Below are 22740 nucleotides of genomic sequence, written 5' to 3' on the forward strand. Positions count from 1 at the left end.
AAGCCTCATAGTTTTCTAAGGCTAGATATAAACGTCCCGATCATTTGAAGTTAGTTCTTTGGCTTTGAGGTTTCTAGAATTGTTCTGTTTGTTGTTGTTGAGTCTTTTTCAGTCAGTCCCATTCTTCTTGACCCCATTTGGAGTTTGGAGTTTTCTTGGCAGAGATACTGGAGTGGTTTGCCATTTCTTTCTCCAGATCATCTTACAGATGAGAAACTGAGGCAGAAAAGGTTAATGGACTTGCCTAGAGTCCCACAGCTAGTCTGTGTCTAAAACCAAATTTGAACTCAGGAAGGTGAATTTTCTTGATTCCAGACAGTGTCACCTAGCTTCCCTTCTCTGATTTTAGTACTTTTAGTACTAAATTTTAGTACTGTCCTTCCAGGGTTGCTTTTTTATTTCCATTTACTTGGGCTTATGATTTTGAAGTTGTAGGAAGTATAAATCAACCTTGATGGGAAACAAGTATAATTTTGATCATTTAAATGATAAATTATATTTATATTGTAACAGTACTTATACTTCATGTATACAGAAGTCTCTATACCAAGTCACATATCAGAGACATCCAGTTGTTATTGTGTATCTCTCCCTTTTCACAATTTGAAAGACTCCTTGAGTCAATGTCCTTCCTAAAATATGGCATCCCAAGCTGAACTTGATATTCAAGATAGTGGTTCTCCTGGATCAGAGTATAGGACTGTTAGGTCTCTAAGTCCTAGGCACTAGAACTTGCTTAAGGTAGCCTAAAATTGCATTAGTTTTCTTGCTAATTTGCTAGCAAGATTACAACATATAGTCTGTCTTCAGGGAGGATAATTTTGTTGAATGGATAAGATTTACAAGAAACAATTACTCAGCTATACAGGAGAGTATGATTGTGTTAAATTGGTGTAGTATAATTGTTGGAACTATAGAGAGAAATGAATACTTTCTGAAAAGAGGAGGGATTTGTGCTAGATTTGGAAGCCTAGGTAAAAAGGATGAAGGGGAAGGCATCTTCGTCTACAAAGGCAAATATGAGAATATGTGTAACGTTGCATAAGACTATAATTTAAATTAGTAGACAATAAAATTTGAGAGAAAGAATAGATTAATAGAGGAAGATCCAGATTCAGATTCAGTCTCTTGACACTTTTTAGCTGTGTGACCATACGCAAGTCATTTAAATTTTCTGAGCTTTTTATGTATGATAGGAATAATGACTATAGCATCTATATCATTAGAGTTATTATGGGATCAAATGAGATGCTTCATGTTTTTAATGCACTGTGTCAAGACAGCTACTGACTCAGTAATTAGAGCACTGAACCTGGAGTTACAACTTGAGTCTAAATCCATCCTTGACATTTTACTAGCTGTATAGGCAAATCATGTAATCTGTATTTGCCTCAGTTTTCTCATCTGTAAAATGAGCTAGAGAAGGAAATGGCCAATCACTCTACTGTCCTTGTGAGGAAAACCCCAAATGTGAGGTCACAGTGAGTCAGATGTGATTGAAGAGATTGAACAAAAACATAGCCCTGTCATTTATTATTAAATATTTGTATAAGAATTGATCTTCTATGCAAAATCAGTTTTCCTGAAGAAAAAAATGGGGACAGTGTGCAGTCATTAAAAAAAAATTCTCAATCCTTCATTAACTCTTCTCATTCCACAGTAGAACTCTCCTTTGTAACAATAGGTACAGGCAAAATGTTATCTATTGGGAATGTAGGGAAATAATAATTTGTTTAGCTTTTCACATATATTCTTCTGTACATCTTCCAGCTACCCTTTTAGGTAGTACAAATGTAATCCCTTGTCTGTGGATGAAGACATTTTCCTTATGAGGCCTTGTTCAAGGTCCCAGAGTTTGTTCATGGCAAAGGATTGGGTGGGGTAGTAGAGTGGGGGGGGGAGAGTGTTAGTGACACTAATGTAAATTACAAAAAAGGTCCAAAGTGTGTAGAGTAATTCTGAAATGAGTCTTTTGCCTGTGTTTAAAAAAAAAAAAAACACTTCTGGAACCATATTTTAGAAAAAGACAATACCAATAAAAGCCATTTAAAGATTAGCGAATCTGTAAATGTTTTGCTTTTAGAATTAGGAAAGTAAAAGAAGATATTGAAAAGAAAGCCATTGAAGATGTCGCAAAAATGCAAAGTGAACGCTGTCGACTTGAGGAAATGAGGTCCCTGGAAGAACAGCAGCAGAAGAAGACAGAAGAGGAGCAGGAGCAGGAGCAGGAGCAGGAGCAGGAGCGTCTGACTGAACTCCAGCAGCAGGTGACTTAGGAAGTAGCTTATTGTGTCATGTGTGCTTACTGATAAGCTTCCTGTCTCCTTTTTGTAGTGTATATCTTACCTAATACTCTTTCCCCTTGTATGTTCAATGTGAGTAAGCTTAGATTATTTTATATGTTTGTTACCCAGGGGCCTTAAAAATTAAATACTATTTGGAAGTTTTCACGAAGATTGTATCTGCCAGACTAAAAGAAAAAACTGAAATCAGCGGTTTTTCCAATTATTCTTTAGTTGTAATAATTACTGTCTCAAGCCCATGAAATCCAGTGCTTGTGAAGATGTGTGTTATAATGAAGTAATTGTTGAAAGAAAGAAGGAAAGAAGTAGCTTCTTTTCTTAAGCTCATAATCTTTCTTTTTAATAGGTTTTTATTTTTCCAAATATATATGAAGATCATTTTCAACATTCACCTTTGCAAAACAGTGTGTTCCAATTTTTTCTCCCTCCCTCCCTTCCTTCTCCCCTCTCTAAGGCAGCAATCTGATGTAGGTTAAATATGTATAATCCTTTTAAAGATATTTCCATATGTCATGCTTTCCAAGAAAAAGCAGGTAGACAGGGAAAAAATGAGGAAAAAAGTAAATGAACAACAACAAAAAACGGTGAAAATACTATGCTTTGATCCACATATAGTCTCCATAGTTCTCTGTCTGGATGCAGATGACTCTCCATCACAATTCTATTGGAATTGCCTTGAATCACCTCATTGTTGAAAAGAGCCACGTCCATCTCATCTGCACTTAGCATGAGCAAAGACACAAAGACAAGGAAGTATAGGCTGTATTTAGGGAACAGAGAGTACTCTAGTTTGGCTGGAATGGAGCAGAGTGTAAACACATAGGAATGAATATAATGGATCATCCCCATGGGCTCTTAGAGATTTTTGTTCCCAACAATCCACTTCATACTTATTCTTCTTGGTCTTAAGCCTTGCAAAATAGAATTATCTATATTGTGGAAATGACAGTCATATTGAGAACCTTTTAAAAACTCCCAGGAGACGTAGGAATTTTGGCTCTGATTTAGCATATTAGTGGAGAGCTCGTATTTTCTACCAAAACTGCCATATTGGTGTAATAAGATTTTCCAGTTTTACAGTAACTTGATAAAACTTGTTGATTCATCTAGAGTTCTAGTAACTTAAACTTTGCTATCACTCCTTCACACTTACAATGCTGTGATAACTGATCTTCTTAATGATGATCCTAGTACCCTATTCCCAAGTGCCTGAGGTTCCATTTGGAATCTTAGAGAAAGAAGAAATTCTATTCAGTTGTATAATTTCAGTGTTAGTCATATTTTATTATACTCTATTGTTTTATAGAATTAATGGTACAGATCATTATGTGGTACACAAGCACACTGCCCACCAGTCAATGTCATTTTGTTATAATAACCAACATATATGCATATCATTTGACTTCTCACCCAAAGTACAAGTTTGATGGTTCACAATAATGACTTGGGACTTTTATTCTAGCAGTGTCAACTAACCCCACTGTCAGTTGGTTTACAGCTGCCATATTGCATAGGTTGGATCTACATTGTTCCATGGAACCAACTGCACTCCGTAGTGTTATTTGTTTGAATGTAATGTTCTTGTACAGTAATCTAATCACCAAAATTGTTGAGTGATCAGATCCCAGAGCTCTTCTTCTGTTGTAATCAGATTTCTCTAAACGGAATGGTGTGCCATTGATGTCATTTTCCTACTTACTATAGAAGGAAGAAGCCGAGGCTAAGGCCCAGGAGGAAGCTGAGAGACAGAGGCGAGAACGGGAAAGGATCATGGAGCAGAGTGTCCAAGAGCGTCTGGAGAGAAAAAAGGTCAGTCAGGTGATGAGGCTAAATGCTTTGGTGAAACAATCATTGCTGAGACCAACAGGCAAGTGTTGTGTCCTTCCCCACCTTCTTGACAAGGACCTTTGATGGCCCTATGCAGAAGATGCTCCTCTCTTCCCTTCTTCCTCCTCTGTTCTTGGTGGAATATTGGTAGCTGCCTGTGCAGTTGGTGAGGTACAGTCATTATAGTGGTATCCCCACTAATAGGATCCTCTGAAAATAGTTTCTTTTTTATAAAAGGGCCTTGGTCCTGGAACGAATTGAGGAAACTGAGCACTTTGACCCAAAGGCAGTTTTGATAACAACTGAGGAGAAGGCAATGGTATTGGCTTAATTAAGGGCTTCTTGTGGGCAGGCTAGGTCTTGGACCCAGCATTCCAAGGGTTTACAAGGCCTAGTCACCTGAGGATGAGGAAAGCCATTCCCTGAACCATGGCCTCTCCCTTGGCCTTTATGTCCTTAGGCAGGTGAATGAGTGCCTTACACAGACTAAGAAAGTAGGGGGCCACAGTCAGCCTTACCTTGGAGGGCAAGGAAGCTGTGTCACCCTGAGAGATCCAAGTACTAAAATGCATTTATCCATTTTCTTCATGAGTTCTCCATTTGCTAACAAAATTTCTTTCAGCAATACATGACACAAGAGAGCATGCTCCAAATTTAGAGTTAGGTGCCAGATTTAAAATCAGAAAGATATGAATTTGAACCTTGCCTCAGACATTTATAAGCTATGTGACCCAAACAAGTCATTTAACCTCTTTCATCTTCAGGTATCTTGTCTCTAAAATAGGTATAGTAGTAGTATCCACCTAACATGGTGGTTGTGAAAAATCAATCAAATGAGATAATGTAGGTGAAACATTTTGCAAATCTGAAAGCATTATCATGGGTGTCCCAGAAGTCAGTGCAGATCAAAATTATTGAAGCTTAAAACTACACTAAAACTTTTGATTCACCCTTTGCTACTATTGTTAGTATTCATGTCGTAGCTGGCAAGATAATTTGAGATTACTTCAAAAACATCAGTTCTTATTTATTGGCAATAATCTTTACTTATGCTAAATAATGATCTTTCTGTTCTGCAAAATTATGTGTGAAAATTATCATTTGATTTGCTAAATTAAAATGAGAAACAAAGTGATTGGCATTCAGAATGCTGTATAATTAGAACAGTAAGAAAGGCAATTAGGGGCCCAGCTTCTTAGGTCATTTGTATCAATTTGACAGAACAGGATGATGAAACAGCTTGCCAAAGATGATCAGTTTAACAACCTCCTGTTTCAGTTCTGCCAGTTTATTTTTTATCGCTGTTTTATAGTTTTGTTTCAGAGATGTATACTTGTACTTTTTTTTCTACTAACAGAGAATTGAAGAAATTATGAAGAGAACCAGAAAGGTGGAACAGAATTCGGAGCAGGTAAGCCTGTTCCTGTTTACATTTATCTTCTTATCTCTCAATCAGCTGACTCAGATTACACATTCACATGCTCCAGATATTTAGGTCAACTTGACCTACTTGGTATGTTTCATCAGTGACCTCTGTCTCCTATATTTGTGCTGCTTGTCCCCATATACCTCCTACCTCCTTGAAGAGCATTTTCCAGGTTCCACAAGTGATTGGTGACACTGCTTCCCTCCCCCAGAATCATTATGTATTTGACATTTTCGTGTCTGTGTGCATATTGCTTCTTCCCAGTAGGATAGAAGCTGTTTATGAACATGGAACATCTTAATTTTGTCTTTATATTTCATATGCCTAGCACATAATAAGTGCTCACTAAAAGTTTTTGAATTAAACTGAAATGAAATGAGGAGAACTTGGGGGAAAGAAACTCAAGAGGACTCTCAAGCACATTGTCTGAACCTTTTTTGGGTCCCGGATCCCTTTGGCAATTCACCTGGTGATGCCTATTGATAGGCCCCTTCTCAGAATCATGTTTACAAATGCATAAAGTTAAAAACATCAGATTGCAAAAGAAACCAATGATATTGAAATAATTATCAGAATATTTAAAAAAAATAAGTCATTGATCTTCAGTTAAGAATACCAACCCTAGAATTTTAGCTGTCTTACCATATGGAAACTGTATCAATATTGCTTAAGGACAGCAGTTTGAAAATGTACTCGAGGTTCACCTTTTTTTTTTCCTTGATTTAAACTTTTTAAAATTTTATTTTAAAAAACAGAATTAAAAAAGGAGAACAAAACAGAACAGAAAACTGTCATATGCCCAGGAGAACATCAGGGAGGATACAAAATATATAACATTAAATTACCAGTTCAAGAGAGGATATATAATAGTAGAAGAAATTATATTCATGAGGGTCCATCTTTTCTTTACTTCCTGTAGGTTGCTCTTTTGTTCTCTGCTTACAGCAGAACTTTACATTATCTTCTTTTTCCCTTTCATCCTCCTTACTACTTCAAGCAGGCTTTATATAGTTAAGCAAGAATATATTTATGGACATATACTTACACACACACACACATATCCACCTCACCCCCCCCCCACCCACACACACCTTTCTAATCCCTGCTAACTCTTCTACTTTAATTGTGCTCCTTAACTTGCCTTCCTATTACTTAATCTTGCCCCCATCCATGGATCCCTCCCCTGTCTTCTTCCCTCACCCTTTGCTTCCCCCTCTGCCCAAACCTCTCCCCTTATTTCTTTATAGGTTTTGGAGGATGCTATACCTTGCATGGTATAAATGTAATGTTGTCTATTGAACCTATTTCTTATATGAATAGGTTTTCAGAGCTGAGCCCTCCTTCCCCCTTTAATGTTTCTGTGTCTATTCTTCTGCACCTCATTTGTATAACACAATTGCCATTCTTACTTTAATTCTGTTCCATTCTTTCTTTTGAGCTATCCAATTGTTGATGTCAATCTTAAGCATATAGTATAGATTTCCATGTAAAAAACATAGTTTGTCCAGTTGAGTTCCTTGAAAGTGATCTTGGATGTTGGCTCTTATATGTTAAATTTTCTATTGGGTTTGGGATTGGTTGAAAGAAAGTCCTAAAAATCTGCAAGTTCATTGAATGTCCATTTTTTTCTCGTTCAAGATTATAGATAATTTTGCTGGATATGGTATTTCTGGCTGCAGGCTTAATACTTTTGATTGTTGGTAGATATGATTCCAGGACCTGTAGTCTTACGATTTATTGTGACTGCTGATCAGTCCTCTACAATTCTAGTTATAACTCTAGTGTATTTGAATTTTTTTTCATGTTTCTTGAAAATTTTTCCCTTTAATCTGGGGGTTTTGAAATTTAGCAATAATATTCCTATGTGTTTTCCACAAATGATATCACTGACATGATAATTGGGAGATTTTTTTTTCTATTTTTACTTTCTCCTTATTTGTATCACTCCAGGACAATATTCTTGCATTAATGTGGCAACGTTCTCTTTTTGGTCACAGCTTTCAGGTAGTCCAATTTTTCTTATATATTCTCTTCTTGATCTGTTCTACCTATCTGTTGTTTTTCTTATATTTTACAATGTTCCATTTTTTTCATTCTTTATATTTTGTTTTTGATATTTCTTCTTGTGTCATAACTTCACTGGCTTCCCTTTGCCCAATTCCAACTTTCTTCTTTTATAGTTAATTATTTTATTCATAATCTTGTTTTTCTTAGATTTTTTTTTAGTTTTTCCTCAGTGTCTCACATTTTATTTTTACAGTGGTTTTTTTTTTTTTATTCTTCTATAAATTCTTTCTGGGCAGGGAGCCATTTAACATTACTCTTTGGGATAGAAGAGACTTTTTTCACATCACTGTCCTCCTCTGAGGATGAATCCTCATCTTCCATATTCCCGTAGTAATTTTTTATGGTTAGTTTTTTTTCTTCTTTGCCTGATTATCATCATCATCATCATTATTTTTTAATGAGCATATTAGTATATACACTTCTAATCCTGGGGTGCAGGGGGGATGGTGCTTCTGCCTTCACTTCATTTTTCTCCTCTGACCTGGAACCCCAAAACAATAGCTCCTCCCTCCTGCAAATGCCCACAGCCAAAAGCATCCCTGCCCCACTGCTTTTGCAGTTGGTCCCTTCCCGCCCAGGGCCTCGGCATGGCACAGCAGGGCCTGGCATTCCTAATCAGCTGAGGTTGAGGACTCAGACCCTGAGTCTTCATATTATCTGGGAGGTGAAAGTCTCTGTGGTTCTGGCTGAGGCTCCAATCAACCTCAAGCTCATCCCAGGGGTGATGTTTCTGCAGAGCCAAGCCGGGAGGGGTTTGCACTGTGCTGGGGTTAATCCCAGGCCTGGGGCCTTTCTTTGGGTTGTGGACTATTGCTGGCAGGACTGCCTGTTTCATGTCCCTCCCCATTCTAGTCCATCCTCCTTTGAGGTGCCAGTGATATCCCCAAAACACAAGTCTGTTTTTTCCTTTGCTTGATAGATTCCATTTGGGACTCCCAAATCTTCCTCTGGGCCCTTACTACTTTCCAGTCCCCCTACTTTTTATGTACTTTACATTCCAGTGACACTGGCCCTTATGCTTCTTTTTAGAAACAAAACACCTCCTAACACTGTTTTTCCAGACTGTATCCCATGCCCAGAAAGCTCTCCTTCTTTATCCGCTGGCTTCCTTCAGAACTCAACTTGAATCCCATCTCCTGAGGAACTTTTGCAGTTTCCCCTGTTCCAAGTGACTTTCCCCTCAGATGATCTTTCATTGATCTTCTTTCTCTTGTATGAACACTTGTTCGTATATTGTTTTTCCCATCAGAATGTGATCTTCTTGAGGTCAGGGACCCCTGCTTTTGCCTTTCTTTGTATCCCCAGTGCTTAGGAAATAAACTGGCACATAGGAAGCATTGAATAAGTGCATATTGACTGGAGACTTACAAATGGCCCTAGTCTTTTGATTCCTAGCTTCCACAATTCTTGCCATGTGATTGAGGGCAAGTTCTTTCACCTCTCTGAGCCTCAGTTTCCCCACTTGGAAAATAGGGATAATGACTCTTTTACTATACCTGTAGAGGGAAAGTGCTTTGTAAGATGGGCGGTTTAATTATAATCACTCATTTCGGGCTTCTAAATAGAGTGAGGCTGACTAATTTGGTCCTATTCTTTAGTCATCAGTTTTTCTTCCTAAAAGAGACATTAAATACCTCAACATCAATGGAGTCTTTCTCTGCTTTACTTGATTTCTCTTTTTGATCATCCTTATACCTAACCCAGTTTGGATCAGGACAATTTTTATTCAGAAAGACAGAGTATTGAAGAAGGAGGGGGCTTTCTAGCCATCCGGGAAAGCAAGTGAAATCAAAATATCTTTTCATTAGTTTTAGCGTGCTAAATGTGAATTCTCATTGCAAACTTGACAATTTAAAGCCTTTTTTTTTTTTAAATCGGAAGTTAACTTTGTAGTAAGATGAATGAAGTTCTTAACCTATGCTTAGGGAGTTAGGTTAAGGATTAGATCTCTGATTTCACTGGACTCTCAGAGAGTCCCTGGCTATCCAGAATTCTTTTTGCTAATGTAGGTTGGCCCCCTAGAGCAGTGGAGTCAGACTTAAATGGAAAAGGGGCAACTGAACTGAACGGTATCAATCCTGTGGACCATGTATTAACTTAGAAAACCACAATTTGTATTTTTCTTATTTCCCAATTATATTTTAATCTGGTTCTGCCTGTCTGGTGAACCTCTGGCTTAGAGGATGGTCATCTGGCCAGGATTTGTACAAGAGGGAACTTGAATCCAGGTCTTCCTGCCTCTTGGATTTTCTATTACACCACAAGATGCTCCCTTAAAATAGGTTGGTTACATTCTGCACTTGTAATGTCCTTATATATCAGTGAATTAATAGTGAGAATGTGTCTCTAAGGTATTGTGGTGTAGAAAGGGCACTGGCTTTGGAGTCAGATGCTCTGGATTGAAATTGAGCTCTAAATCCTCTGTTCTTATCATCCCTGTTTTATAGATGAGGCTCAGAGAAGTGATGTGCCTGAGAGTCACATCTTGACCTCTTGATTCTGTGGCATTTCTTTCCATTGCACCATGCTCACGCTCTTAGTGAATGGAGTTGTGATGATAAGACTGCAACATGGGGAAGTGACAGAGCTTGCAGAATTGTCTGCTCTTCTACCTGCAAGTCTCTTTTTGCGGTGTAGCTTAGTTTTGTATGTGTTGGCTTTTTCCCCATTTCTAATTCATAAAAATGGTCAACCATCATTCTGCTGGCTTATTTCTGAAAAGCAATACCTGTGTACAATTGCAGGTAGAAGAGCACTACCTTCCAGAAAAACTTTGAGGACCAGGTGTTTTTCATTAGGACAAAAGCATCTGCCCTCTTGCCATGGAAAAACCACCTGGCTAGTGTCTCAATATACATACCTTTATTGGGTTATTCCCTCTGCTTGTGGCTGAGCTTAAAATTCTGGCAGACTGAAACTACCCCTGTAGTCCAGTCACTAGAACCCTGGCTGCTGCTCTCTTGGGACTCGTTAAGTGGGCCACATCCTGCTTCCTTCAAGTCATAGGTGATTAGCTTTTAATCTAAATGAAGAAAATGCTCAATTACCTTAGAAAAGGTGAACACTGAAGTAACAGAGATAATTTGATAGCAAGAAGTTCCTGAGCCCAGTCTTGTGTTACTTGGTTACAGAGTGAAGAGAAGTCCAAGAATGAGGCCATTGACGGGGACGATGCTGATGAAGCAGACGAAGGAAGTTTGGAAACAGTGGACCCACTGGGTATGCCTCCATTTACCTGTTTGGCTCCTGTAATAATCATTTAGAATGCTGGGGAATGATTGTAATCATAGTAATCATAACCTCTGTTTGCAAAGTGCTTCAAGGATTGCAAAAGTCGTGTAGGGTAGTTGGAAGTGGAGGTATTATTACTTCCCATTTTACAGATGAGGAAATTGTACATTACTGAGTTTGAAGTAATTTAATAGGTTAGAGACTATATTTTACCAGATAAAGCTTTTCATGACTGTATCTGTATAAAGTTTGACAAATTAAGTATGGCCTACCCAGAGGACGAAGGGGATTGTTAAGTAAAGACTAGCTCCTTTTCATTCTTTACCATGCAAGTATTTAGGCTCTGAGATCTCAAGAAAAAAGCCAGGGTCCTTTGCCTTCTGGACCACTTTAACCACATAGGGAAACCCTTTTCAGAATGACATCTTAAAAAAAATTTAACTAAAAGGATCCCAGATTTTATTTAGAGGTTAGTGAAAAGATACACATTTTGCCCATAAAGTTTGTTGATCCCCTTAATCTACAGATGTTTGAGTGTCTGTGGACTCCATGTTAAGAGCCCTTGGTGTAAAGAAATGTAGTCATACACAAAAAACCTGAAGGCTTTTTCCACATTCTGTACAGAAGGGAGAAAATGGACAGGTCCATCATAGATGTCTTTTGTGGGATCAGAAAGGCGGTGATCATAATTGGTCCCTGTCATATTTTGGTTCTTGAGGGCAGCTTTTAATAACCGTCTTCTGTCCCGTGTACTGCTGCATACCTAGAGAGGGTACATCAGTATTTGATGAGAGGCCTACCCTGGGGTAGTACTGTTTGCTCCTAAGCACAACTCCAGCTTCCTTATTTTACCTCTCTTCTAATAAAACACTACCATCTGCCTAGTATCTTATTATAGTTGATCTGGAAACTCAAATGAGATGTTGTTCATCTTTTTTTCTTCTCAGCCAAGGTCACTGAGATGAATTCACCTGGTGATGTCAAGATCTCAAGAGGGCTTCGTGCTCAGAACCTGACTTACACAAAACAAGCTGAAACTGCAGCCAGCGATGAGATCGAAGGACTCGTCACTAATGGTGATGAGATGGCCGCAGAGCCAGGAAATAGGGACTATTTGCATATGACTCTGGCAACAGATCGTAGGTTAGTCACCTTTAGAAAATAGAGCTTTTTGGGGAGATGTAGGAGGAGATGTTTTTCATGAAATTATTAATTCACTTATTTGAGGGTTTTTTTTTTAAATGATAAAAAGACTTGACTGTGGTAAAGTAAGTAATGGCTATCAGGGAGTTCCTGCAAAGCCTTCTGCTGACAGAGACAGTGAGAATAGTTAAGAGTTCACAGCAACACTTTTCACTTCTTAAAGACAGTTCTGAAAGCTCTGTTTTGAGCAGTTTTTTTTTCTCAAATATACTTCTGTGGAAGCTTCTATTTGGGATAGAGTCTTTGCTTCTTTTCCTGCCTTTCAGAAACAGGGAAAGCACAACTTCCCTTTGCTTCTTGCTCTCCTTAGAAGGAAATACTCCCTCTGCTTTAGATCCCCAGGCCCTAGCATAGCCGGTTAAGTCATCTTTATAGTATATACACTGATCGTAAAACATTTTTTCCCTATTTGTGGTTAGTTTGCTCTGATTTCAGAATATTTAATGGTATCTTGGTATAATATCATTATATACTTGTTACTCTAGTCAGATTAAAATAGACAGTAGGCTACTTATTCCCTCAGCAAACTGAGTGAATGGCCACTGACGCTGTGGAAATTGGAATGGATAGTCTTTCATAGCCCTTGCCTTCCCAGCTCCAGAATTCTCCCCCCCTCACCCATGTCACAACCTTCATTGTAATCAGTTGCTGAGGGATTGCCACACACACTATGGAACACTCTGCTTATTTCTTTTCCTATGGAGCAATACCTGGAAGTTGCTAGAAGCTCCCCAGGCCCAGCTCCTATCTCGTACATTTTCCTCCATCCCCATTCCTGTGACAAGCTAGATTTGTCCTCAGTCCCAGCCTACTTTGCTGCTGCATCCCTTAGAATTCTCATATAATTCCTCTTTAGGACTTTGGCAAGGGAGAGATCTCTTTTTGGCATCCCTAAATAAATTCTGGATACTTTTCCCTATAGAAACAATGTTAGAAAAGGCTCAGTTTCATTATGGGTTAAATGAGCTTTTGGGTGTTGGCCTGGAAATCAGCCTTCCCCTTTATAATATTTATGGGATTAATCTATTGCATTGTTTGTCCTGTTTGTAAGTTGAGGCCCATCTGTGATGGGACCACACATTCATATTTTTAGATTGTCATATTAGGGATACAGTCACAGGGCAAAGGGCTTTTTTCCCCAATAAGATATTGATATTTGACTAGATAAGACATTTAATCAAAGCATCTTTCTCCAGCTTTTCTGCCAAAGACACGGTTACTCCAAACTCAGAAATTGTGGCCCTTGAGGAAACTGAGCACACATCAAACCTGAATGGAAAATCCAACACATGGACTTTTGAGGAAATTGTCGAATGTGGAGTTAATGCCAAATCTTCCAAATTGAATCACAGCAACATTTCTTCCAATAGCCGTCCTCAAAAATCAAGCGATGCTGCTACGTTTGCTCCAGGTCCCAAGGTAGCCTTTGAGGAGGATGTAGTGATTAATTCTTTGACCACAACTAGAGGAAACAATACAGGTAACACAAAGGCTGCTTTCTATAGAGCTAAATCATTTGTCTCTTTCACTTGTGATTTCTCTCTTTGTATTTTAATGATGATAGCTTACGTTTGTATTGGGTCCAATACAACTTTCCCAAAAGTTGTCCTTTGGTGCTAGTGTTGAGGGAAGGGAAGCCTAGGTGCTCAAAGACTGCCTATGAAGCATAAGCTTTGGCAGGGAATACCAAGCTAGGGAGGCTTGCAATGGACTTTGCATCTGTCTTTCCAAGGCTCAGTCCAGCTAAGCTTGGAGAGAGGCTGATGACCAAGTTTGCCACAGAGTAATGATCTTTTCAGCCACAGCAGCTTCCAAAGAAAATGTGCTGCATTGTGGCTAGGTGGTGATCTTCATCAGTGCAGGACGGACTCATTGATCCTTGAAGTTGAGCGCTTTTATGTATGTTGGCGCATTTGGTTGCCATAGCAACTCTGAGATAGCACAGACAAGGAAACTGAGGTCCAGAGAATTTATTTGCCAGAGGTCTTATGAGAAATGAGTGGCAGAGGTAGGAATAGAAGCCAGGACTCTGGTTCTATCAGTTCTCTTTCTACCCCACCTGGCTTCTGCATCATAAATAAGGACAGAAAAATGATTGTGAGGTGATTGCTTCAATTCATTCAGGACATTAGGGTTTTGTGGGAATATCTTGATTCCTTTTCTGTCAATAAACTAAGTACATTCGTTAAACATGAAAATACAGAATGTAAACGTATTATAGTGAAAATGAGCCTTTGGAGTATCCTCTTTAAGTAACACATCTTTGAAAGTGTCTAGTTAAGAAAATTGAAATCAGGAAAGAGAAAAAGCTTTGTAATAAACAAAGCCAAGGGTAATAGAAAATGGATTTGCTTGGTTTCTGGAAAGTGTTTGGGGTCTTTCTTGTTTAGTGTGCACACGGTAGAGAAGATTGAGGCCCTCGTGGCCCATCACCTCCTAGGTGAGACTCCATCACCTACAGATGATTTCCTTTGGGTGTCTGTTCTTACTAAAACACAAGTCCCTGGTGCTTGTTGGAATACCAATGGTGCTATTTTTAAAAATAGCTTACTTATTCTCTGTATGCTCTCCCACCTTCATTACCCAGGTATATATTCTGAGCAGCTTCTTAGCCCAACTTTCAACTTGTACCTTGTGGTCCTCTAAGCTCTTAGGGTATATCTTATACAGAGCTGTCAGAGGTCATTCCCAAAAGGCTGAGGAGCAGTAATCCTTTTGGTGCATCCTCAGAGAGAGAGGCAATATAATCTAGTGGACAGAGGTGTGGGCTCACAACCAGGATTACTTGGGTTCAAGTGCTGTCTCTACCTCTCTATGGCTGTGGATCGCCTCACAATTAATTGAACCTCTCGATTTTCCCCAGCTCTTTAGCCTTAGAAGTTACAGAAAACTTGTTGCCGGTTGTGGTAGAAGTCTCCTCGTCTGTGAATTCCCAGTACCAAGGAAATCACGGGGCCTCTCCCTGTCCCCTAATGTAGTATCCCCAATACAGAGTCATCCTGCTTCTGTCATGATTTTTTTTAATTATAGTTTTTATTTACCAGATATATGCATGGGTAATTTTACAGCATTGACAATTACCAAAGCCTTTGTTCCAATTTTTCCTCTCCTTCCCCCCCTCCCAGATGTCTGCCATGATTTTTTAAGTCTTTCCTTTCAAATTGCATCTTTGTGTCTTCACAAAAAGGAGGAAGGAAGGAAATGATCAAATAAGTTTGTAAGTGCTTACCGTGTGCCAGTGCACTAAGCGTTTCTCAAATTTAATTTAATCCTCACAACCTGAAGAGTAGCTGCTGCTATTATTATCTCCTTTTCACTGATGAGGAAACTGAGGCAAGCCGAAGTAAGGTAATTCAGCCAGGGCCACACAACCTTTAAGTGTGTGAGGCCAAATTTGTACTCAGGTTTTCCTGACTCCAGGCCCTGCTCCTTATTCACTATACCAGCTAGCTGCCTTTGAATGCCTCCAGTGAGAGCAAAGAAGCATCCTATTTTCTTTTTGGATGGTTTTAATTGTTTGAAATTTCTTATGTCAAATTTCTTATCCCTGGGGCCAAGCAGGAAGAGTTAAAATCTTTCTCTAGGTGAAAATATTTCAAGCCCCTGAAACCTCTCTTCAGGTCCTCAAGTCTACTCTTGTGGCTAAACATCCCTGCTTCCTTTGGCTGACCCAGTTTGGGTGCCATGGGTCCTGGTTCCCTCAATATCCGGTTTGCCCTCTCCAAAGTAATTTTGGTTTTCTTTCTTGGGGGTATTGCTTTGGCAGTGAAGAAGTGGGGGGTGGGACAATGGGGACAGGGAGAAAGGTTTTGAGTAGTACTGAAGTAAAAATTAAGGGGCAGACAAGGTGCTGTGTAACCAGAACCCTCCAGACTCAGTCTTTCCTCTCACTGTTTTCTCTTTGGCCAGATCTCTAAACACTCTGCTCCCGGAAGTCACTGGATCCCATCTAAAGATCTTTCTTCAGGAAGCTGCTTCTTGCCTTTATCCCAGTTCAACCCTGTTAAAATCAAGCTCCTAGCAGAGGCGATACTACTCCACGGTCACCTTGGGTACTTTCATGGGGTCACCTGGGTCTTATTGTGTATGTTATTTTTCCTTTGGGTTGTGGAACTGTCAGTGTGACAGGATTTCTTGGCAGTGTTATTTCTGTTTCCTTTAATAATTTTCTTTAAGCTTTCTGTGGCTTGTTTTATTTTCCCCTTGATATATGCAAAGTAGTAAAGAAGCATCCAAACTGACTTACACACTGGTAATATTGTGATTAAGGAGGAAAGAATCTGCTTCCAGCCCCTGTTAAAAACCCCTAAATAACACTCATCCCTTTACTGTTAGACTCTCAGAGATTCAATGTTGTGAACAAGCTTACTAGATCCTGGATGACCCAATACTCTCTCAGGAGCACTGTCTTGTGTTTAATACAATTGTTTTGGCGGTTTCGTAGTTCGGCATATTATATTTTACCGTAATTTATATATCTTTACTTTCAGGAAAATGTTACGTTGCAGTCTGTACCTCCTCTCTGCCCCCCTTCCTTCCCCTCTCACCCCCCCTCCCCGTCACACACACACCATCCCCCTACTCCTCCTTCTACCTTCCAAAATATGAGATCTGGGGAAGTGTTCGTCCTAACATGGTTACAATTTGCCGTGATTTTTTAAGTCTTTCCTTTCAAATTGCATCTTTGTGTCTTCACAAACATACAAGTATTATTTTCCCATATGTAAACCAGTAGCACGGCCATTGCCTCGTGATGTTGGTTTGTTACCTCTCATCGGTCCTAGACTTAATTTTTTTTGTTGTGTTTACAGTGCTCTATTCCCTTACCTGTTAAAAGCTGCAGTAAGGGCTATTTAACCAAAAATTGCCTGCCTTTCTACAGCATGAAGGGATGGATTGCCTCCTTTGAAACAGATGCAAAGAAACTCACTGATAGTCTTAAGTCCATAATACATCCACACACACATATATTCATCATTACCATCCTATCTATACATATATAATGAATAAGTGGTTTATGAAAGTTGCTTCATCTGATCCTACTTAAACCATTGCCCGATAACTTGAGTATGAATTAATCATCTTAACTGTTAATGTTGAATCACCAGCTTATTGAGGCTGAACTGTGTTCCTCTCTCGAATCTTGAACGAGGAGGGGGGGACCTTTGCCCTTCAGAATTCGGAGGAATTGTTGGAGGTGAGAACAGTGCTGTAGGTCAGCCAGTCGTGTGCTTTTGTATACTAGCTCTTTCATTCTGGCAGAGACAATCTTTTGAAGGGAAAAGATACAGGTTTTCTTTCTGCACCTAGATTATTTGTTGAAAAACCATTACAACTATATGTATATATATGTTCACTATACTTTGCATATGGGCATTGATCATTTTACCATTTAACATAGTTATTCTGTGAGAATAGCGCCACTTCTTAACAGTCATGATCAAGTGCAGAAGCAAGATTCAATAAATTAGACTCAAATTTCTTGGGTAATTGTGTTTTATAACTATCGGATGTTTGCCCTCCCTCTTTCCATGCTTTTTTCCCCACCCTTTCCTGTACAAAATATGGTGTAAAATGCAGTGTTGTAATTCTCCTTAGTTTGTATCTTGCATTGCTAGGATTCTAGTATCCAATAGAGTTGGAAAGGTACTGGGTAGAACCTCCATCCTCATTTTAGAGGAGGAGGAAGACTTTAGGACACCCAATGTGCGAAGTAGCAGATCCAGAAGTTCTCTCCATCTCCTGATTCATATTTCATGCTTCAGCTGCATCATTTTGAGTCATGAACGATCAGATTCTATATAGAACTGCATATTCGTTCTACTTTGAATTTGGGTTTTGTTGGAAATCGGATACTTGGTCAAGTATATGTTGGACCAGCTGGTCTCTGAAGCCCCTCCTGGCCCCTGGATTCTGGGATTTTCTTTTTGTTGTCCTTAATACTTTTCCTGCTTTTTCCAGTTCAACTCTAGACTTCCCATAACTGTCAGATAAAATTTTCTTTCTTTTTACTAGGTACCCTTTTCTAGGGGAAGAAGGGCTCTGCCAAGGAAAAGAAAAAGATGAAATTGCTTTAGAAGCTTGATTCTTTGTTTTTAATCTTTTTTATGCTTAAAATCCAAAATAATCCAAATATATCTTTAATGTGACACTGTAGGCATAGAACATAGGAGGCTCCTTGCAGTTCCCTTCAAAGTACTACAGAAATTTGAATTTCTGCCATCCAAGCCTATTTATTTATTGACAAAGTAATGGTGTTCACTGTCCATTCTGCGTCACATAAACGTTTATTTGGAATAGAAGGCATGTTAACCTACAGGAATGTCACTAATTTTCAAGTACCTTCAAACTTGCAATATGTCCAAAAACAAACTCAGTTTTTTTTTTCTTTCAACTGACTCTCTAACTTCTCCATTCCAATTTGAATATAGGAGCGTCCCAGGTCCAAAATGTTCCCTCTTTCCATGCTACCTTAACTTGTCAGCCAGTCTCTCTTTGAGGTTGTTTGATTAGGATCTTCATGAGCAGAAGTGTGAACCCAGAAAGCTGAGCTCAGGAACTCTGACTGATGCCCCTATGTCAATATATTAGACTTAATGTTGTTCATGTGATTTATTGATGCGCTTAGTTTTTACACAGTAATCACTTCCCAGGGCTTAATCTCATCCCTTATAGGAATTCCCTTAAAAAAAAAAAAGAGAGAGAGAGAGAGAGAAGTGGTAGGCTATGGATATATACAGTATTGTATGTGGTATCTCAACAATCTTAATGTACTTTTAAGCTATCAAAAGTTAATAGCTTAAATATTATTATCTGTTTTGTCTCACTTGATAGATTTGCTTAGCTTTTTGAGAAATTGGTTATATAGGATACACACATAAAATAGAAGGCATCCAGAAAGTTAAAGGGAGATAAATAGTACTAAATTTTAGCAAAAGCTTTTGATCAGATGGTTTTTGTTGTTCATTGTTATGCTAATTGTTTTCCTACGTTTTGAGCCATCCTTGCATTCGTGGTATGAATTCATCTGAGTCATATTGAATTTTTTTTTTCTATAATATTTTTCCTGGGCAACTAGATAGAGCATCTACAGGCTTTTCAGCTGGAATCAGGAAGTTCAAATCCACCTTCAGACACTTTTGGTAGCTGTTTGACCCCAGGCAAGTAACTTCACCCTGGGGTTTTTTGTTGTTTGGTTGTTGTTGGTTTTTTTTTTTTTTAAATTTTTTCCCAGTTTTCTCATCTATATAACGATCTAGAGAAGGATATGAGAAAACACTTTAGTATCTTTGTCCAAGAAAACCCCAAAGGGGGTCACAAAGAGTCAGATGTAATTGAAGTGACTGAATAAGAACAGGATTTTATTTAAATTATTTATACCATAGGTTGTTAGTTACATTGATCTATAGCTCTATCAAATGGGCAGCAGTACTATATTTGTTTCATAAAACGAGTTTGACAGAAGGCTGACTTTTTTAAATAGTGAGACTCTTTAACATAATTATTAATTATTCTTTAAATATTTTGTATTATTCACTTGATCCATCTGGACCAGGGTTTCTTTTCTTCCTTCCCTCCACTCCTCTTTGGTAATGAATTTCTCCATACTAATGAATAATAATGTACTTTCATATAGAGTTTTAAGGTTTGCAAAATTCTTTACAAATGTGATTAAATAATTTTCTCTTCATCACAATCCTGTGAGGTAGAGGCTGTCCCCATTTTACAGATGAGAATACTGAGACACAGAACGGGTAAGTTGATTTGTGAAGAAGCACACAGGTAGGGACTGTCTGAGGTAGGATTGGAGCTCAGGTCTTCTTGACTCTTAAGTCTTGCTTTCTTATCCACTGTACCCCCTGAGATGCCTATGAATGAAATCAAAGCCCTGTTTCAATTCCTATTTTTGGTAGCACTGTCTGATAATTGTTTATATTTCTTGTGTTAGTTGTGAATTCATCTTGTTCCTTTTTTACTTTGGTAATTTGATTTCCTTTTTTTTTTCTTTTTGATCCATTTAAACTTTCTTGATTTTGTGCATCTTCTCAAAAAACAGCTCTTAGTATATTGGTCATTTCTATTGGTTTTCTTTTACAATGTCAGACTTGGGTGGGGGGGTTAGTTTAGGTTTTTAAAAAAAAATTTTTTTTCTTGTTTTTTTTTTTTTAATTGTACACTCAGTTTAATAGCCTTTCTCCCTTTTTCTAGTTTAACTGTGAAATATCTTTAAATCTCTAAAGATACATAACTTTAATTCTGAGGACTGCTTTACCCTTCATTCCCCAAATCTTACAATATTGTATCGTCATTTTCTTTTGCATAGTTCCTGATTGTTTCTGTGCTTTGTTCTTTATCCCACTCACTATTCAGAACGTTTTTCTTTATTCTTCTTTTAGGTCTGTATTTTTTGCTTGTACTCCTTGTATTAATTTCTGTATCGTTATGGACTACAAAACACATTCATTATTTCTACCTCTTTGTCCTTTTTTGTTTTTTGTTTGACAATTTCTCTGTGTCCTAGTACGTGGTTTGTTTTTGTAAAGGTAGCATGTGATGCTAAGAAATAGGTATGTTCATTAATGCTTCTATTCAGAAGTTAAATTTTCCAACAATGTTCAGTTCTATATTTTTCTTTTTTAAGAATTCTTGTTCGACTTATTTAGTTCTAAGAGTAAGTATTACATATTCTACAGTTACTGTTACTATCTATGCATTCTATAGTATGGTTAGCTTTTCCTTTATGAATTTAGATTCTCTGCCATTTGAGGTGTGTTTAATAATATTGTTTTATTGTCTATGGTATTTTTACATATGATGTGATTTCCATGTTCCTCTCTAGATAGTATGAATCTTTACTACTTTTGCTTTTCTCTGATGACAAAATTGCAACTCCAATTTTTTTAGAATCAACTGAAACAGGAAATACTTGTTACTGGTGTGAAACAATTTTTTGGGTAGTGCATTTCTGCAACTCAGTTAACCTCTCTGGGAGCCAGATAGGTTTTCCTCTAGAGCCCTTAAATAAAGCGACCTGAGTCAGTGACACATTGTGGAAGCAGAACAGTACTGAATATACTTGGAACAGGGATAGAAGAATAGATGGGAGAAGTCATATTTGGTGAGAAGGTCTTCCTTTCCCTTGGCCTCTTTTGCTCTTAAGACATCTGTAAGCTATTTGGCACTGGGGGAGAGATGCAGCCATCAAATAAAGTGGAGCTTTGGGAATTGGATTTCTGGGATTGCCAGTGGCATAAGTCATAGGCCTTACCTTTACCTGCAGTGACCAAGAGACATTGCACAGAAGACCTAGGCCTGTAACAGAGAGATTACCACTAAGAAAACTCCGGAGTACCAGGTACCATCAGCTTTTCCTAACACACAGGAACGGTGAGTAAGTAAAGACAGGAAAATTGAACTTTCTTTGCACACTATCTTTGTTTAAACTTGGGATAAGGCAGGGTCCAGGACACACACATTTTCTTCTTCCATTTTCCCCTTCCCATAATCTGAGGGTAGTTTGAGAAGGACACCAAGAGACATTTAGGTTAGAGTAGTTGTAGGTAGGGGCACCAGATTTCTTTTTTTCCCTATGTCCGGTAAGCTGGATGGGCATGGAAGGCTAGTCCTAGATTTTTAAATGGTCATTGAATTAAACATTGAGCACCAGATATGTGCAAGGCCCTGTGTTAGGTATTGGCAGATAGAAAAATTAAAATGACATAGTGACCTCTGGGATGATCCACAGGCAGAAGACTGTTTATGTTAATTGTTATCAGTGTTATGTCATTAGGCCGAGGTTGTGGATGGTCCATCGTGGACCTTAGAGATCGTCTGTTCCCGCTCACCCCTCTTATTTTAAAGATGAAGAAACCAGAGCTTCATGTGGGGTCAGCTCTTTGTTTCCCATAACTCTTCAGTGGTTTTTGGAGATTTTCCAAATAAGTAGATCTCAGTGTGGCAACATGCCCATAAATGGCATGTCCTTCAAGACCCAGCTCAGATAGCGAGTTCACCTTTATCTATCAACTTGCAGTTCACAAAATGATTTGTTCTCAACAACCTCGAGAGTGAGGTACGTGGTTTGTTGTTATCCCTGTTGTATTGATGAGAAGAGGCACATGATCAAGAAGATCTGGGTTCAAGTCCCAGTTTGAATATGTTAGCTGTTTGAGCAGACATTGCATCTTATCATTTCTACTTGTCAAGCAATTCTAAGTTACAGAGACGAGCTGCTGACCCATAGCAGTGGAGCCAGTTTCCCCTCTGGAAGTTCTCCCAAACTCCCAGAAATGTCATGTCTACTCTCTCAGTCCATTGATCTTCCTGTTCTAAGAACCCTAAGCAGGATTTTACATTTATCCTTAGGCTAATGACCAGAAGCTAGCCAGTATGGTTTTGGGTTGTTTATTTTTTTTTTTAAACTCTAGCACACAAAGGCCATGAGAGGGCAAATGTAAAACCCAGCCATTCTCTTATGTAGTGACTTCGTCCACTTTATGATAATAATTGTTAGATTTATATTGTATTTCATTCCCCCCCCCCAGCTTTTTTCCTTCTCTTGACTCTAAATTCTGTTTAGATTTTAGCCGCTTCGATCCTGTTGTACCTTGACGATCCTTTCAGTCGAACTTTTTCCAACAATAACCTTGTCTCTTGCCCTAGAATTGCTCCTTGCTTAATACT

General features: G+C 38.5%; 1 protein-coding gene across 10 annotated transcripts in view; it reads left to right on the top strand.

Moving 5' to 3' along the window:
* MAP7D3 (MAP7 domain containing 3) overlaps positions 1 to 16445 on the top strand; it is a 79784-nt gene extending 63339 nt beyond the window's left edge. For all 10 annotated transcript variants that reach the window (XM_074278456.1, XM_074278458.1, XM_074278457.1 and 7 more), the window contains 7 exons: positions 2084 to 2267; positions 4008 to 4112; positions 5488 to 5541; positions 10755 to 10842; positions 11802 to 11997; positions 13254 to 13537; positions 15967 to 16445. In XM_074278456.1, coding sequence (XP_074134557.1) covers positions 2084 to 2267; positions 4008 to 4112; positions 5488 to 5541; positions 10755 to 10842; positions 11802 to 11997; positions 13254 to 13537; positions 15967 to 15974 — 919 coding nt within the window. In that variant the 3' untranslated portion in view covers positions 15975 to 16445. The remainder of the gene's footprint in view (positions 1 to 2083; positions 2268 to 4007; positions 4113 to 5487; positions 5542 to 10754; positions 10843 to 11801; positions 11998 to 13253; positions 13538 to 15966) is intronic.
* Positions 16446 to 22740: the final 6295 nt, after the last annotated feature.

The sequence above is a fragment of the Sminthopsis crassicaudata genome, chromosome X, assembly GCF_048593235.1.
Source record: "Sminthopsis crassicaudata isolate SCR6 chromosome X, ASM4859323v1, whole genome shotgun sequence".
In the NCBI taxonomy this organism is placed as follows: domain Eukaryota; kingdom Metazoa; phylum Chordata; class Mammalia; order Dasyuromorphia; family Dasyuridae; genus Sminthopsis; species Sminthopsis crassicaudata.